Source organism: Acomys russatus, chromosome 21 (assembly GCF_903995435.1).
Source record: "Acomys russatus chromosome 21, mAcoRus1.1, whole genome shotgun sequence".
NCBI lineage: Eukaryota > Metazoa > Chordata > Mammalia > Rodentia > Muridae > Acomys > Acomys russatus.
Genome location: NC_067157.1, coordinates 51193756 through 51209468, shown reverse-complemented (window position 1 = coordinate 51209468; position 15713 = coordinate 51193756). Strand labels below are relative to the sequence as shown.

The 15713-nt window shown below is 44.5% G+C and overlaps 1 protein-coding gene across 1 annotated transcript in view; it reads right to left on the bottom strand.

The window, feature by feature from the left end:
- Window positions 1–15713, bottom strand: part of Snx9 (sorting nexin 9) — an 80533-nt gene that overhangs the window by 41737 nt on the left and 23083 nt on the right. The window contains exon 2 of the mRNA XM_051164638.1: window positions 2168–2254. Coding sequence (XP_051020595.1) covers window positions 2168–2254 — 87 coding nt within the window. The remainder of the gene's footprint in view (window positions 1–2167; window positions 2255–15713) is intronic.

Genomic DNA, 15713 nt, shown 5'->3' with positions numbered 1-15713 from the left:
CTCTGTGGCTGAAGTGATATGATGGTATCCGATTTGAACCCATCCCACACAACAAGGAAAGGAAAGCTGCAAAACCAATGGCACAGATGGGCATGGCCTGCTAGATGATGACAGACACTGGACAGCAGGAGGAGGGGACAAAGGTGTTTATGAATGCATTCTCTCTCAAAGTAATTTAAAATTGGAAATATATACCTCCTTTATACTAAACACCACAAATACTGTACTGTGTTATATAAATAAAAATAAAAATATATTGTAGCACATTATGTGTAGGAAAATAAAAGAATAAGGTAATTTTCAACCAGAAGGCATTTCCAATTTTAAGTGAGAGGTGGCAGGCACAGTCTCATTGGGCATCAAGGAGCATTCAATGGCTGGCATCAAGAGTTTCCACTTTTTGTGGAGAAGAAATAGTTTTAATTAAAAGGGAGTTTTAAGGATACAAGAGAGCACAGGCTGCTCTTCCAGAGGGGCCAGTTTAATTCCCAGCACCCACAGACAGGTGGCATGGGAGGGGTAACCGGAAGAAGGGCTTCACCACAGCTGCAACACAGGTAGGACCTGGAGTCACAGTGGGAGGGGCTTGCTCTGGAAGCATGTGCACTTAAGGACATGTGTTTTACTGTATGTGCTTGTGAAAGTGTGAGAGTATCTATGATACTGAATAAATGAGAATGTAAGTGAATGCGTGGCATGTGTAAATTATGTGAGTGTGTAAAAAGGTTATTACTAAGAGCATGTGCGTATGTGAAGTTGTGTGTAGTTGACAGCATGTGTGCACATACTTTACCGTGAAATATATAAACACGTATGTATGTGTATATATACACATGTTCACATGTTGGTGCATAAACAAGAGAGTGTGTTTGTCCGCATGGATGGGGAAAATGCAGGACTGGATCTGAAGGCCCTGGGATCCTATAGACCCACAGCTGACAGGAAGCCACTGGGGAGAGCGGCGTTTTAGCCAGGTCATGGACTTCAGAGACAGTCTTAAGAGCTTGTGTGCAGGTAGGCGCACAATCCAGGTAAGAAGATGGGAGCGTAGAGCAGGTGCTACAGCAGAGGCAGGCAGAAGCTATAAATAAACAAGACTAAAGACATAACAACCGATGTCTGGTGTGGAACCTAGGGGCTGTGGTGGGGACTAGGGAGGACATGCTCTGGGGATACAGGCGGGGGGGTGGGTGGGTGGGGTGGGGTTAGCTCTCAGTGGTGTTTGGGGGAGGAGGTGAAGAAGAGAGCAGCAGTAGGTCAAAGTTTTCCTTATTTTGTAACTACGGAGAGGACTTCACCAACCTGCTCTTCTTTCTTCTGAATATGAGTGATTAAGACAATTTTCTCAGAGCTTTATTTCAAATGGGCTTTATCTCATAATACTGTTGCCTGCTTCAAGGGTGATTACAGTAAAGTTACACATAAAAAGAACTGAGCACAGTGAGGTGACAACACAGCGATAGTGGGTCTCAGCCTGAGATGATTTAGAAATGGTACTAAGTTTGCTCTGAACATCATGGCAACAGAGACCACAGAAGACACTCAATGGACTATACAGACTGCGTTCTCTAAAAGGAAACTGCCGAATCTGCAACAGACAGAGCCTGAACTGGGGGGGCACGCAGATGCTTATGGGAAGCTCTGCCTGCGTGTGTGGAGATGAATGTCTGTGTGTGCACACACACGTTCAGAGATGGTTTATGAAGACGCAGACCTGTGTGCCACACAGCGATGTGTCCCTGATGGGAGCTAAGCTAGCATACACTGCCTTCTGGTGATCCCACTGCATGGTCAGGCTTAGGACAGTGAGGGCACTCAGGGAACTGATCTCTTAGGAACACCAGAGCCATTGCTCATGCAGTCTGCTCCAGAGACACAGCGTGGCAGGGCAAGGAAAAAGCACTGGGGACTGATTCCAGATGGGTCACAGGATACTTGGCAGGCTACCAATGTTAGTGAAATCCAGCAAAAAGACGCACAATAAATTCAGTCATGTCCACAGCCGTATGCAGGCCCTGAACTTCTCTAGGTGTGCACCTGTGAGTTCTTACAGAATCAGCATCTCATAAACAACAGCTGACACACTCACGCATGTGAACTGACGAACTGATAAGAAGGAAGGCATTAATTAAAGCCCCACAGAGCTGTAAAGCCACTGAGCTCTCACCGGGTTTGTAATTGTGATGATTTCTCCTTCACTCACTGTCAGCTCATTGTTTCCAGGTTCAGCAGCAAAATCATACATAACCCGAGCCTGCAGGGAGAGGTAGGAAAAGAGGAAGTTACAAACATAAAATCTAAACAAGCCTAGCTTGCCTGTAAACACAGTGGTGTGACACTGCACAGTGGAGTACAGCCACAGCCCTGCACACACTGCACATAGACGTCCGTCCTAAAATGCAATCCCAAACACACCTGCTTCTCTAAGAAACACAATGCAATGCTTTTCACACGTCGTGGTCAGAAGTAGACGCAGGAGTTTGTACCGGGGACACTCAGGAACGGAGGTACTACACACAGATACATCACGCCAGATCAACACATAGGAGACACTCTTGTGACTAAACACGCAGTGCAAGGGCCAGTCTCTGGGATGACTCCTGACAGCACGGGGCTCTAGCGACTTAGCCTGGGAAGCGGAGACTCAGAGGGCAGTCACGGACACTCTTCCATACTCTCCCCTGGACCAAGAGCTACACAGGACTGTGCACGCTAGCCAGGTTACCTACACACTGTGCTTTTCAGACTTTCAATGTGCATAAGTAACTTGCTTGTCTCACAAGCATGGGGATCAGAGTTTGGCTCCGCAGCACTCACATAAAAGGCCAGTAATTCTGACCTTCTAGCCCTTGGATGGCAGAGACGGAGGCTCCGGGAGCGCGGGAAGTAGCTAGCCTAGCCCAATCAGCAAGCTCCAGGATCAGCTGGTAGACTCGCCTCAATAAATAAGGTCATGGCAACTGAGGGAGAGTCCTGATGCCAGCTGTAGGTCTCCACACACGCATGCATATATATGCATGCCCATTTACATGGACACCCCTCACATAGACACACGCATAAAAAAAATAGATAAAGAAATGAAATACAAACTAAAGGAAGTTGTTTTGTGGTGTGAGGAAAGTTGTTCTTTCAGGCTCTTCAAGTGGAACCTTCAGATAGCAACGATAAAATGTTGTATTCCCCGAGGCATTGCCAGGCATGTTTCACCAGAGAGAGCTATGGCTGTTGAAAAATGTGTGAATTTATACTGGTACTACACATACACTGTGCACATGTGTGTGTGGTGCTAGGATCAAAGCCAGGACATAGCACATGTTAGGAAAGTACTTCAGCATGAATTTACGTCTTCCATGCAGCATTTTTGTTGTTGCTTGGGACAGGCTATCCCTCTGTAACCCAAGATGGCCTAGAACTCACTTGTGGCAGCCCTCCCACTTCAGCCTCCAAGCACTGGGGCTCCCGGAATATGCCGGCATGCCCAGGTTCTGATTAATTCTCAATTCTAAATACATGGTTCGTGGACTCTTCCTTCAGAAGTTCATCCTAAAAATTGGGGATCCTGTGTATCTAGGGTACAGGGTTTGCTTTAGAAGTGCCTGGCTATAGTGAAACGGAAATCTGGGTGTCCTATATGGCTGGGAAATAGGACAGTGCACTTGTAGTCACTGAGCCAGTCGCCAGCAAACACCCCCCACACAGCAAGAACCAGCCTTTCACTTACCACTGTTCCCTTTCGTATCTGCTTCAACCACAACTATTTTAACAGAGAGGACGATCCACAAGTAGGATGGGAGGGGGACCCCATTATCTCAAAATACATAAAAAAAAAAAAAGATAGTTTACGGGGTGAACATGTTATAAATCAGATTTTTTTTAATGTTACAGAATTTAAATGGTGCTTCTTGATGTTCAATGGAAAATTGTTTCAACTTCCATCCACATTTGAAATTTTCCTTAAAAACACTGCAAAGAAACAAATGGCAGTATAGTTTGTCAGTCAAGAAATCCCATCAGCTGTTCCCTGGGAGCAAGGAAAGGGCTGAGAGACAGGCAAGGGGACACACACTGCCAGTCTACTCGGATCAGGACAAAGGACAAAGAAACCACGTGGAGGTGTTTGCTCGCACAGCTGCGCAGGAGATGGGATTCTGTTTGTCGTGTTGTGGGATAGTTTTGAAAGCATTGTCACATCAGCCTCAGTCCAGCTAGCTCCAGGTCCAGAATCCCTAAGCCCTAGTTTACCAGGTCTGATCCAGTGAACCAACACATGAAACAGCAAAAAAACAGAGAGCTGGACACTCCGTATACCTCCACGCCACACGGGGATGCTTAGAGCACGTCCGCCCCTCTAGCACTCACACCGAAAGTCAGCGCCTGGGGCAGCCGTGCTGGAAGGAGGAACCTAAGGAAGGTGCCCTGACTTAGCTCTCAGGATGCATTGCCACAAAACAGGCTTGTGAGGGAGAGGGTTCACTCTCTGAGGCCTTTCTGCCATGTGAGGACCCAATGTCCTCCCTCCACAGGACAAAGCTTTGAAGGTGCCACCTGGGATGCAGAGAAGTGGGCCCTAACATGACTTCCCAGCTTCCATAATGCTGTAAAAATGAGCCCCATACTTTGTAAGGTGCCTACCCTCCAGCATTCTGTTAGGACAGCCCAAATGGACTAAGACACAGGAAAACTGACAAGCAGTGTGGGCATGTTTAAAACATATTGTAAAAACTAGAGATATTTCTTAGAAAACAGAATGGAGGGTAATTTAGGAGAACAAAAAGATTTCTTAGCACATTTTCAAAAAAGCATAAAGTGTCAAGAAAAAAACACATTGGTGGGCTGGAGAGATGGCTCAGTGGTTAAGAGCACTGTCTGCTCTTCCAAAGGTCCTAAATTTAATCCCCAGCAAGCACATGCTGGCTCACAACCATCTATAATGAGATCTGGTGCCCTCTTCTGGCCTGAAGGTGTACTTGCAGGCAGAGCATTGTATACATAATAATAAATAAATAAATCTTAAAACAAAACCAAACCGAACCTGCATTGGCCATTAAGCCTAGAGGATGAAGTGTGTGCAGGACTTCAGAGCTTCAGAACTGAGGTCCCTGGGCTGGCTCCCCACCCACTTCTCTTCTCGTCTCTCTCTTAGTATTTGGCTCCTACCTGTTTCTACATTTTCTCTCCTTGTCACCCTGCCCTTTTCCTCTTAGCTATCAATGACATCTAAAAACATATACACACTGTCTCAACACCAAATGTTTACTCATCTATTCCCATACACACACTGCCTCAACTCCAATGTCTACCCGACCACTTCCTGCACACAGAGCCTCAACCCCAATGTCTACCCATTTATATCCAATGTAGTCTTTGAAAGAAAAGCTCTTTCTGCACTGCCTCTTCCAATGTTACCTACATTCTGGAGCTAGGTTTATTACCAAACACAATCAATCCCCCCAATAGAAATGTCAAAAAGCAAATATAGGGTAAGTAGCTGGCAGGCATTGATCCAGGCACTGGAGAAGTACACACTGACAGAGTCAGAGCTCTCAAGTGCCCAGGCCCTTCAACACTGTGCTTACACAGCCCATCCCCCTAAACACGCACTGTGCTGAGACAGGAGTGCACAAACACTCCTTCTTCTTGTATCTGCTCAATGTATTCTGTCTGCTCCGTGTCACTTAAGGCCCTGGGTGTGATCCTTAATCCTACATACATTTACAGGGGAGGGGGAGAAAGGGAGAGAAGGGGGAGAGATGAGGTGAGGAGAGAGGTAGATCTAGCTTTAATACAAAACAAGTCATAAGAAAACCTGCAGTGCAGGGCTAGTGAGATGGCTCTGGGGCTAAAGGTGCCTGACACCAAGGCTGATGACTTGAATAAGATCCTTGGAACTTACATGGTAGGCTGAGAGGACTGACTCACTCAAGTTATCCTCTGATCTCCACACACAAGCCATGGCACACATACCTTCCCAAACCAATCAATCAATCAAAAAAATATTGGAACATCTGCAGTTCAGATCAGAAAATATTCTAATATACAAAGAGTTTATATAATTTATGGAATAGCAGCCTAACAGAAAGATGGGCAGAGGAACACATTGCTGAAGGAAAGCAAAAACTACAATTGAACATATGAGAAATTGCTCAATTTCTCACAAGGCATTGATTTGATGGATTTTGTCAGATTTTCTATTAAGAGACTCATCCTTTAAACATCTATCATTAGCTGATATAGAGGTGTGTGTGTGTGTGTGTGTGTGTGTGTGTAATGGTTCTCCCCATCTTCACAAACAGAAAAAAAAAAAACAGTCAATATAGAGGAATTTTAATCCAGCAATATGGCTGCTCTGGCAAGGAATCACATCCAAAGACCTTCTCGGTCTGTGTGACCTGCTGCAGTGCAGACATGCCCTAGGATCACAGTATGATCTAGCTAGGATACAGACACACCCTTAGTGCTACCTTGAATCCCAAGCAATGAAAGTAAGAGCAGTTTATAAAAAGAAGCAGGCATGTTGAAAGTGATGTCTAATTGAGGGGCAAAGTGACAATTCATAGAAAGATTTTGACAGAATGATTTAGAGATAGAATACGCCCAACTCTCAAGAGAACAGACAGGAGGAGAGGCTACTTGAGAGACAGTACAGTATAGGAGTAGATTAGCGTTCAGGAGTACAGTTAGTACACTTCAGTGCAGTTCAGTTCGTAAAGTGCAGAGGCAGTTTTTCCAAGCAGAGCAACTCAGTGAGAAGTCAAGAGAAGGCAGTTTGAGTCAGTCAGCTTGGAGAGGAGATTTGAGCCAGAACAGCTGAGTTGAACAAGCCAGCCAGAGTTCAGAAGGAACTAGAAAAGGTGAGCTGATTCAGCAGCTCAGAAGCTGAAAACATTCTAGGCCTAGGTTAGCAGATGGCGGTGGTTAGAAGCTTGACGCCTTCAAGGTCCAGGCTTGTACAGAGACTAGAAGCTTCCAGGCCTAGGCCTAGGGATAGTTAGATAGAAAAGCTCTGGGCTCAGCCCAAGCCATGTATTAGTAAAGCTTGGGCATAGCTCTTATCTCATCCCCCCATCTGAGGAAATAAAAACAACATTTACAACTCAACTTTTTTTATTTCTGCTAATCTAGTGGGCGAAGAATGCTACACTAATGTGGTTTTACAAATTCAATTACTCTCTGCTGTAGTTTGGGTTCAAAACATCTCTTATTAAAGGCGTGTATTAGAGTCTGGAAGGAGGAAGAACATGTGAGAGGTGGGCTCTGGTGGGAGTCAGGTCACTCACTGAGGATGCATCCTTCAAAGAGGCACCGGGACTCTGGCCTCATTCTCTTCTCTTTTGTTTGCAGCCCATGAGGTGGGTAGCTCTACCTCACCACACACTCCAACCATGAAGTGCTGCCTTGCCACAAGTCTAAAAGGCTCATATACTTGAATGGCTGGGTCCCAGTTAGTGGAACTATTTAGGAAGGATTAGGAAGTGTGGCCTTGTTGGAGGAGGTGAGCCACTGGGGGTGGGCTTTGAGGTTTCAAAAGTCCATCGTGTAGGCTCTGGCTCTCTATCCATTCGCCTTCTGCTGTGGATTAGATGTAGGCTCTCAGCTACTGCTGCAGTGCCATGCCCGCCCATCTGCCTGCTACCATTATGTCCACATGAGGAGAATGGACTAACTCTGAAACTGTGTTGCAGAATATTTGATCACATTGTGAACTTTGAGATTGAGTTGTTTACTGGAAAAATCTTTTTACTAAAAAATCTGGTTGTGGTGTAGCTCAGTCCCAGGACACACACTGCTTGAGTATTGTTAAACAGGGTTTAAAAAAAAAAAAAACAAAGTTAACCCTAGGTCAAGAGCCTAGGTCAAGAGGCAGAGCAAGCTACCAGTAGATAGGGAGTGAACATAGGGGGGAAAAAAAACCGTAGAGAGTATAGGAAGTCAGGAGAACAGGAAGTAGAAGGGAGGGGCATTCAGTCTGAGAGCTTTTTGAGACAGTGGGGAAAAGGAGAGCTTCCTTCTTCCTTTTGGGACCTCGGCTGAGGAGGAAGGTCAGCTGGGCACTTTCTCTGCCTCTCTGAGCTAGCTGCCTTTCACCCCAACATCTGCTTCTGAGTATTTATTGGAAAATTCAAATGATCAAAATATTTGTTAAAAACAACAAAACTATAAGCAAACCCCCAATTTTATGCTTTCTATAAGTTGCTTTGTCTATTCTCAGCAAAACAACAGTGACTAAGACAGTCATCAATACCACGGCACATGATGCAGCAACACAGGAATGAGAGGAACCCCCACAGTAGACACAGCAGGAACAGTCAAGCATGCAGTATGCTATCTTTTCACAGGTAGAATAATATTTGTATTTGCCAGTATTTCTGTAACAAAAGCATTAAATAACAAGAAATGAATTTTAAATTGAGTACCTAGAAAGACACAAAAGACAAGTAAGTGAATAAGAGCAGATAATTTTCAGTATGTATTTCTGAATCTTAGTCACTAATCTAAGAGTTCTAAATTAAAATTCTAGCAACAAAAGAGAAAATATGTAAGAATGATCTTAAGAAATTACCTAGTTAAGCCAGGCATGGTGGCGCACGCCTTTAATCCCAGCACTTGGGAGGCAGAGGCAGGTGGATCTCTGTAAATTTAAGGCCAGCCTGGTCTACAAAGCAAGTTCCAGGACAGCCAGGGTTACACACAGAGAAACCCTGTATCAAAAAAAACCTTTTAAAAAGAAAGAGAGGGGGGGGGGTAGAGAGAGAGAGGGAGAGAGGGAGAGAGAGAGAGAGGGAGAGAGAGAGAGACCTAGTTTTAAAAATCGTATCTAAGAAATATAGAAAATAGTTGGCTAACCCATAACATTCATGTCACTATGATCCAAATGGGTGTATCTTGCCAGGCCAGCTGTTATTGCAGCTCACAGGGTCTTTGTTGGTGTCTTTTCTCCCAGCAATCTGTACAGGGCCTTAGGAGACTATGAATACAGGCCAATGGGGAGGAGTTTCCAGGTCAGTACCAGCTTCCTGTAAGTCCTGTGACCAAAGTATGTGGTGTCTTTAGCCAACAGTCTTACCAGGTTCTGATACACAACCATTTAGAGAGGGAAGCATTATCCCATACAGGGCAAACTCTTCCTGACTGATTAGATTTAAGGCCCACTCCACAGGAGGACCTTCATGTCTGATAATATAAATCTAGCCAAAAACTCACGGCTGAGGAGCTCACTGGCCCTGGGGCAGAACCTACTACCATTATTTTGCTAAATGGACATTGCATCAAGTTGCCTTCTAAATACATGTCTTTACAGTCACAGGTTAGTGCAGCCATCAGGCCTCTTCACACTCTTCTCCCCTCAAGCCTCAGAGAACACCACGGAAGAGGAGCAGAAAGACAAGGAGACAGAGACTGGAGAAGGCTGGGGCAACACAGTGTCTTCTGGACATGGCGGGGGCCAGTGCATGCATGATCTCACAGCAGCCGTGGCTTCCTGTAGATTAAGCAAGTCAATGCTGCAGCATCATGTGTGTGGAGGGGGCACACAAGCAGGGACCTGCTTATAGTTGATAGCTCCTAGGGCAGGGAGAGTCAGTTTTCATACAGGGTGTGTGGTCCCTTGTAGGCTGGCCATGCTCTGGTGCATGGCCCCACACCCATGCATTCAGTGAGTTAGAAAAAAAGGAGGAGGAAGAAGAGGCAGTAGAGGAGGAGATGGAATTAGGACAGAAACATGGTGGAAGCAAGAGGACTTGAAATAGGGAGGAGGGTGAATATAATCATGTATGTATGCACATATGTATGTATGTATGCATGCATGCAGGTATGTATGCACGTATGTATGTATGCATGCATGCATGTATGTACGTGTGTATGTATGCACATATGTGTGTACGCATGTATGCACATATGTATGCATGCATGTATGTGTGTACGTATGTATGCACATATGCATGTATGTATGCACGCATGTATGTATGCACGTATGTGTGTACATGTGTATGCACGTATGTATGCATGCACGTATGTATGACATTCTCAAAGAATAAAAACGTGTTTTGAGAAGAACTAATAAAAGTAAGATTAGAAATGTACATCATTGTCTGTGGCTCTAAGATATCAAAACCACACTGAAGACATGACAGTTTGTGAGAGAATGCTTCCTGCTTGTGAGAGCACAGACCTCGCCTTACTTAAACACAGAAGCCGGTTGGAAGGACAGTAGATTATCACGTGGTTAAACTGTTCCTACAGCTCTTATTTTCACTACATTAAAACCATTTTCTTCTTCTTCTTCTTCTTCTTCTTCTTCTTCTTCTTCTTCTTCTTCTTCCTCCTCCTCCTCCTCCTCCTCCTCCTCCTCCTCCTTTTTCAACTGTTTCTGCAGCTCTTATTTTCAGTACATTAAAATCATCATCTTCTTCTATTTATTATTAATATTACTATTATTATTTTTTGTGTGGACTTTCAAGACTGGTTTTCCTGTGCACTTGCATATAATGAAGTTATATGAAAGTTTAAGACCAATTAAACTGCCTGGACAAAGGGCACAGATGCTAATAGGTTGGGTTTTGTTTATTTTTGACAGGATCTAGTGTAGCCTAGGCTGGTTCACATTCTTTGATTGGTTGAGGATGACCCTAAACTTCTAATCTGTCTGTCTCTATTTCTGGTGTGCTGAGATAGCAGGTGTGGGCTACCACACTTGAAATATGTGGTGACAGGGGTCAAAGTCGGGGCTTCAGACTTGCCAGATATGAGCCTTCTACCAACTGGGCTCCATCCTCGGCCTCTGATAGTTTGAAGACTGTATTGACAGTATTATGCACTTGACCCATGCTTGCACATGCACTACACTACACCTGCCCACAATTACTAAAAACACACAAAGGACTCACAATAACCTGCCCCATCTCATATAGATCAGGTTGGCTCAATCTCTCTATGCAGCTAAGGCTAACCTACAATTTCTGATTCAGATGTTTTCTATTTCACCTATAGAGTTGATGCTAGGGACTGAACAAGGGCTTTGTGCACACGAGGCTGAGCTTCAACATGAGCTCATTGGTTTCTATTTAATCTTCAGCCGCTCATATCAACACATCTACGATTGTTTGTCACCATCACTACCTGGAACACAACTTCACTTTTAGTTGCACTATTTTTCTTGTTTTCCTGCCTGTAAAAGCATGTGTTTATTGCTTTTATTGGGTATTTTACTGGGTATTGAAAGCAAATACCCAACTCCCCAGACCCAAAGATAAGCAAAGAACAACCTAGTGATTAGGAGCTGCCTTTAAGTTCAAATCCCTACTCTATCAGCTCACCAGCCCTGAAAACTTAGCCTATTTCTTTAACTTTTTCTCTCACATTCCTCACAAATAAGATAAGGATAACAGCATGTGCTTATGACATGAGTGAGAAATGAAGTAATAAAATTAAAGCACAGAAGAAAAATGACTGCTTAGCAGGCCAAGAAATGCTAGCTATCATGACCTTTGACTTATAAAAAGCCTAACATATATAATTACTCTATCGTTCAGGCCACTCTGAGGTTCTGGGATTAGTGTTAGAGCTCTAGGCAAAGCAGATGTTACATCTGCAGATGCCCATCTAAGGTGTTTCTGGAACCTGCTTCTTTGCTGAATCTCAAGGAAACCAGATCCCCGCCCACTGGGTGGGGTCAGCCAGACCCGCCCAAGCATGCTATGAGGCCTGCAAAGGCTGTGTCCAGTCAGCTAGGCCCGCCCAAGCATGCTATGAGGCCTGCAAAGGCTGTGTCCAGTCAGCATTCAAACAGGGTCAGGAGGCCCCATGACTGCCTCTGATGGCTGAGGACAAACTCCTCACTGGAGCTGAGATAAGGAGCTATCCCAGACCCAAACCACATGGTAGGGCAGTGAAGGATTCTGGGAGTGCAGGCCTACTTCTGTCAAAGGAGAAACTATACTCCTGTGTAAAGTAATGAGGGCAAGAAGCAAATACAAATGTGCGTGTATGTGTGTATGTTATGTGTGTACATGCCTGTGCATGTGCTCTTGTGTAGTATGTACGTGCAAATGAGTGTGTGTGTGTTTGTGTGTGTGTGTGTGTGTGTGTGTGTGTGTAAAAACCAAGGTGAGGCAAACTCATCCATATTTGGAAGATGTGAAGAATCCATCAGGAAAAAAAAAAAAAGACACACCAGGACACAATCAAGCATCACACCCAACAAAAGATTTTTGAGGCATGAAAACAAGAGGGGAGAAATCAATGCAATTTTAAAGGTAAAGGCACACTATGAAAACAACCTGGGCAACAGAAAATGTAATAAAGTTCCCATACGACAACCTTTCAGTGGAAGAGAAGACAAACTATGAAAGCAGTGAAGGACACACTGGGGTCTCTGTGCACACAGGTGGGAATGATACGCCCAGCTCTCTGGTAACTTGATTGTTTAAAAATGTATGGGAACAGGGCTAGAGAGATGGATCTGCCGGGAAGGTACTTGCTGTCTAGCCCAGTCTTAGAAATACAGGGTGTAGGATGAGAACCAATCTCTTCATGTTGTCTCCTGGCTTCCATCTCCCTCCCCCCGCCCCCCCTCTCTCATACACACACACACACACACACACACACACACACACACACACACGCACGCACGCACGCACGTACATGCACACATTTAAAAAATGTAAAACATTTTTAAAATGTATGAAACTTTCAAAAGATTAATTAAAAACTTACCAAAACCCATTAATTTCTCTGTAAAAAAAAGAAGCATATAGACATATACTTGGGAAAATACATCAGCAAACAACATGAAGCTTGAAACACAAAGCAGAATCAATAGTTTGCACACTCCTGCAAACTCCATGTGTGTGTCAGTATACTCCAGTTCAAACTCCCAAGGACACGTTTGTTTGTGGAAAAATTATAAATGAATTTGTCCCGCATGTACATACTGAAACAAATCATAATTTGAGAACTAAGATAAACTTCACTTTTAGCACTTTAAGGCCTCAAACAATAATTGATGACCAGGGACCATCTGTGCAGTATTTCAAACATTTTCATCCAATTCTTCGATACAAACTCAGTATAGCTTTCAAATTTTCCCATTAGATTCAGAAACTTCTTCATGTTGTGTGTGCCATAGGAAGAGGACTCCAGTGTTAGTCTTGTCTCCTGCTAATGATCACTGGCAAGCAGCATCTTGACTTTTCCTATACAATTTCTTCTGAGTACTGCAACAATTCCACTTCAATTAAAAAGAAAGTCTAATCTCAAAAGAGCCTTTACAACACTTTACTCAAAAATAAATCAAAATATTCCGCATATCTTGTGCTTTAAGCTCCTCACCAAGACTGAAACTTCCCTAAACTCAAGAGGGGAAAAAAGCTGAGGTGGCCAGGCTATGGCGCAGCCTTCAGCAGTGTTTTGAGAGCTGCAGCTACATCCTTGAATACGCCTCAGAAAGACGGCCACAGGTGAAGGCAGGCTTGCGCTCCAGCACTGCGATACCACTGCTCTAATACAAGGGAGGCAGCAGGCCGTGCAGAGGAAACATCAAATAGAATCAAATGAAAAGAGAAAAACCCAAACAAGGCTGCTGAGGAAGAAGCGCTGTGAGAAAAGGGACTGTGGGTGAGCCCAGAGCAGCTGCTGAGGGAACTGCACTCTGGCCCAGTGGCTAGGAAAGGGGTCAAGCCCAAACAAGCACCATTCTATGGAGTGGGAAATACAGGCTAGGACCACAGGAAGATGGGAAGTCCTGATGAAACCTGTCTCTCAGAGTTTGTCGATACAAGCCTTCTTCACAGACAGGGATCTTCCTATGTCAGGTGTCAGGTACAGGCAGGAGACACCACAGTTGAAGCAGTCAGACCCATGAAGGGGCACAAAGCTCTCAGGCTAAATACCCCAGTTGGGCACGAAGAGCTAAATACAAAAGCTACTTAGATATCCCTCCCATCAAAACTTACAAATAAGTTTGGAAAGAATTGAACTGGTTAAACTTTAACACCTTTAAAAGAGAAATCAGCAGAGACATTCCGCATACCCATATAATGTCTAGTATCCAACAACAACAAACTAATGGTAAGACCAAGAAATAAAACATGTGACCACTGCAGAACCAACACATAATTCAGTAGAAACAGACAGAGTTAAAGAAAGAACATATGATCACAGTAAAAGAAATCAGTGGGCTATGAAAAAGAATCAAGTGGAATGAGCCAAGAGTGAAGTCCAGTCCAAACATGGGAGAAGGCACCGGGGCACTGACCAGGTGGCCAGACACAGCACAAGAAGACTAATGAGCAGAAAGGAACCGGGCTGGAATGATAAGCTGAGCCTTGGTGACCTGTGAGACAAACTCTACAATCTAACTGGAATCCCAGAAGGATGGGCCTGGGGACCAGAACAAGAAAGAAATATACATGAAGAACCAATACAAATATTGTCTAATTCTGGTAAATTTACAGATTCTAAAAGTTGAATACATCCCACATTGAGAACACACACAGACACAGACAGACACACACACACACACACACACACACACACACACACACACACACACACCAGAGCAAGCTATCAGAATCAAATTATAGACTCTCAGTGATGGAAGGTAAATGAATGTACAGAGGACTGAAAGATGAAATGACAGCAGCCTTATTAAAGACAACAAAGGTGCGCACCCATCTCACCATAAAAATGTTGGGTGGGCCATTAAGAGATGGCTTAGTGGTTAAGGTCACGGCTGCTCTTACAGAAGAGCCGGGTCAGCTGCCAGCACTCATATGGGGGTCCCCAACCATCTATAGCTCCAGTTCTAGAGGAACTGATTCCATCTTTGAGGGTACCAGGTATACATGCTGTGACAGACATACATGAAGGAAAAAAACTAGCACAAAAGATAAAGTTAAAAATAAATGTTTTTAAAAAGTTGGAGGGGTTGGGGCAGTGGTGGTCATGCCTTTAATCCCAGCACTCACAGGCTGATTGCTGTGAGTTTGAGGCCAGTTTAGTCTACAATGTGAGTTCAGGACAGCCAAGGCTACAAAGAAAAAACCTGTCTTGAAAATTAAAAAAACAAAACAAAACCAAAAAAAGAAACAAAACAACAACAAACATTGGAGGGCTAGAAAGACAGCTCAGTGGTTCAGAATGCCTGCTACTCTTAGAGAGGCCCCGAGTTTGGTTCCCAGGACACACAGAGAATGGCTCACAAAAGCCTACCACTCCAGCTGCAGGGGGTCAGCACCCTCTTTTGACATCCATGGGCACTTGCACTCATGTGCACAAACACGTAATTTAAAATAAGTCTTTAAAAACAAGGTTGCCTAAAGACAAAGAACTCAAATCACATTTTATTCCTTAAAAGCCTTAAATGTTGAAAGTGCATCACAGACCAAAAGCACGATGTCATTTAGGAACATGCACGTGCTCAGGGCTGGGGGAGCTTGGGGGTTACAGTGCTTGCACGGGATGAAGACCTGGGTTTAGAGCTCCATCACTCACTAATAACTGGGTGTAGCGCATGTGCATAGAAGCCCAGCACTGGGGGGGGGGGGCGCAGAGGCAGGTGGACCCCATGGGGGTCACTACACAGATAGCTCAGCTAAAACAGGGACCCCCGGTTCAGAGAGATCCAGCCTCAAAAACAAGGGGCACTATAATAAGGAGACACCCCTCCTGCCCAGTGGGGGCCTCCTAACACATGGGCAAGCATATCTTTACACACG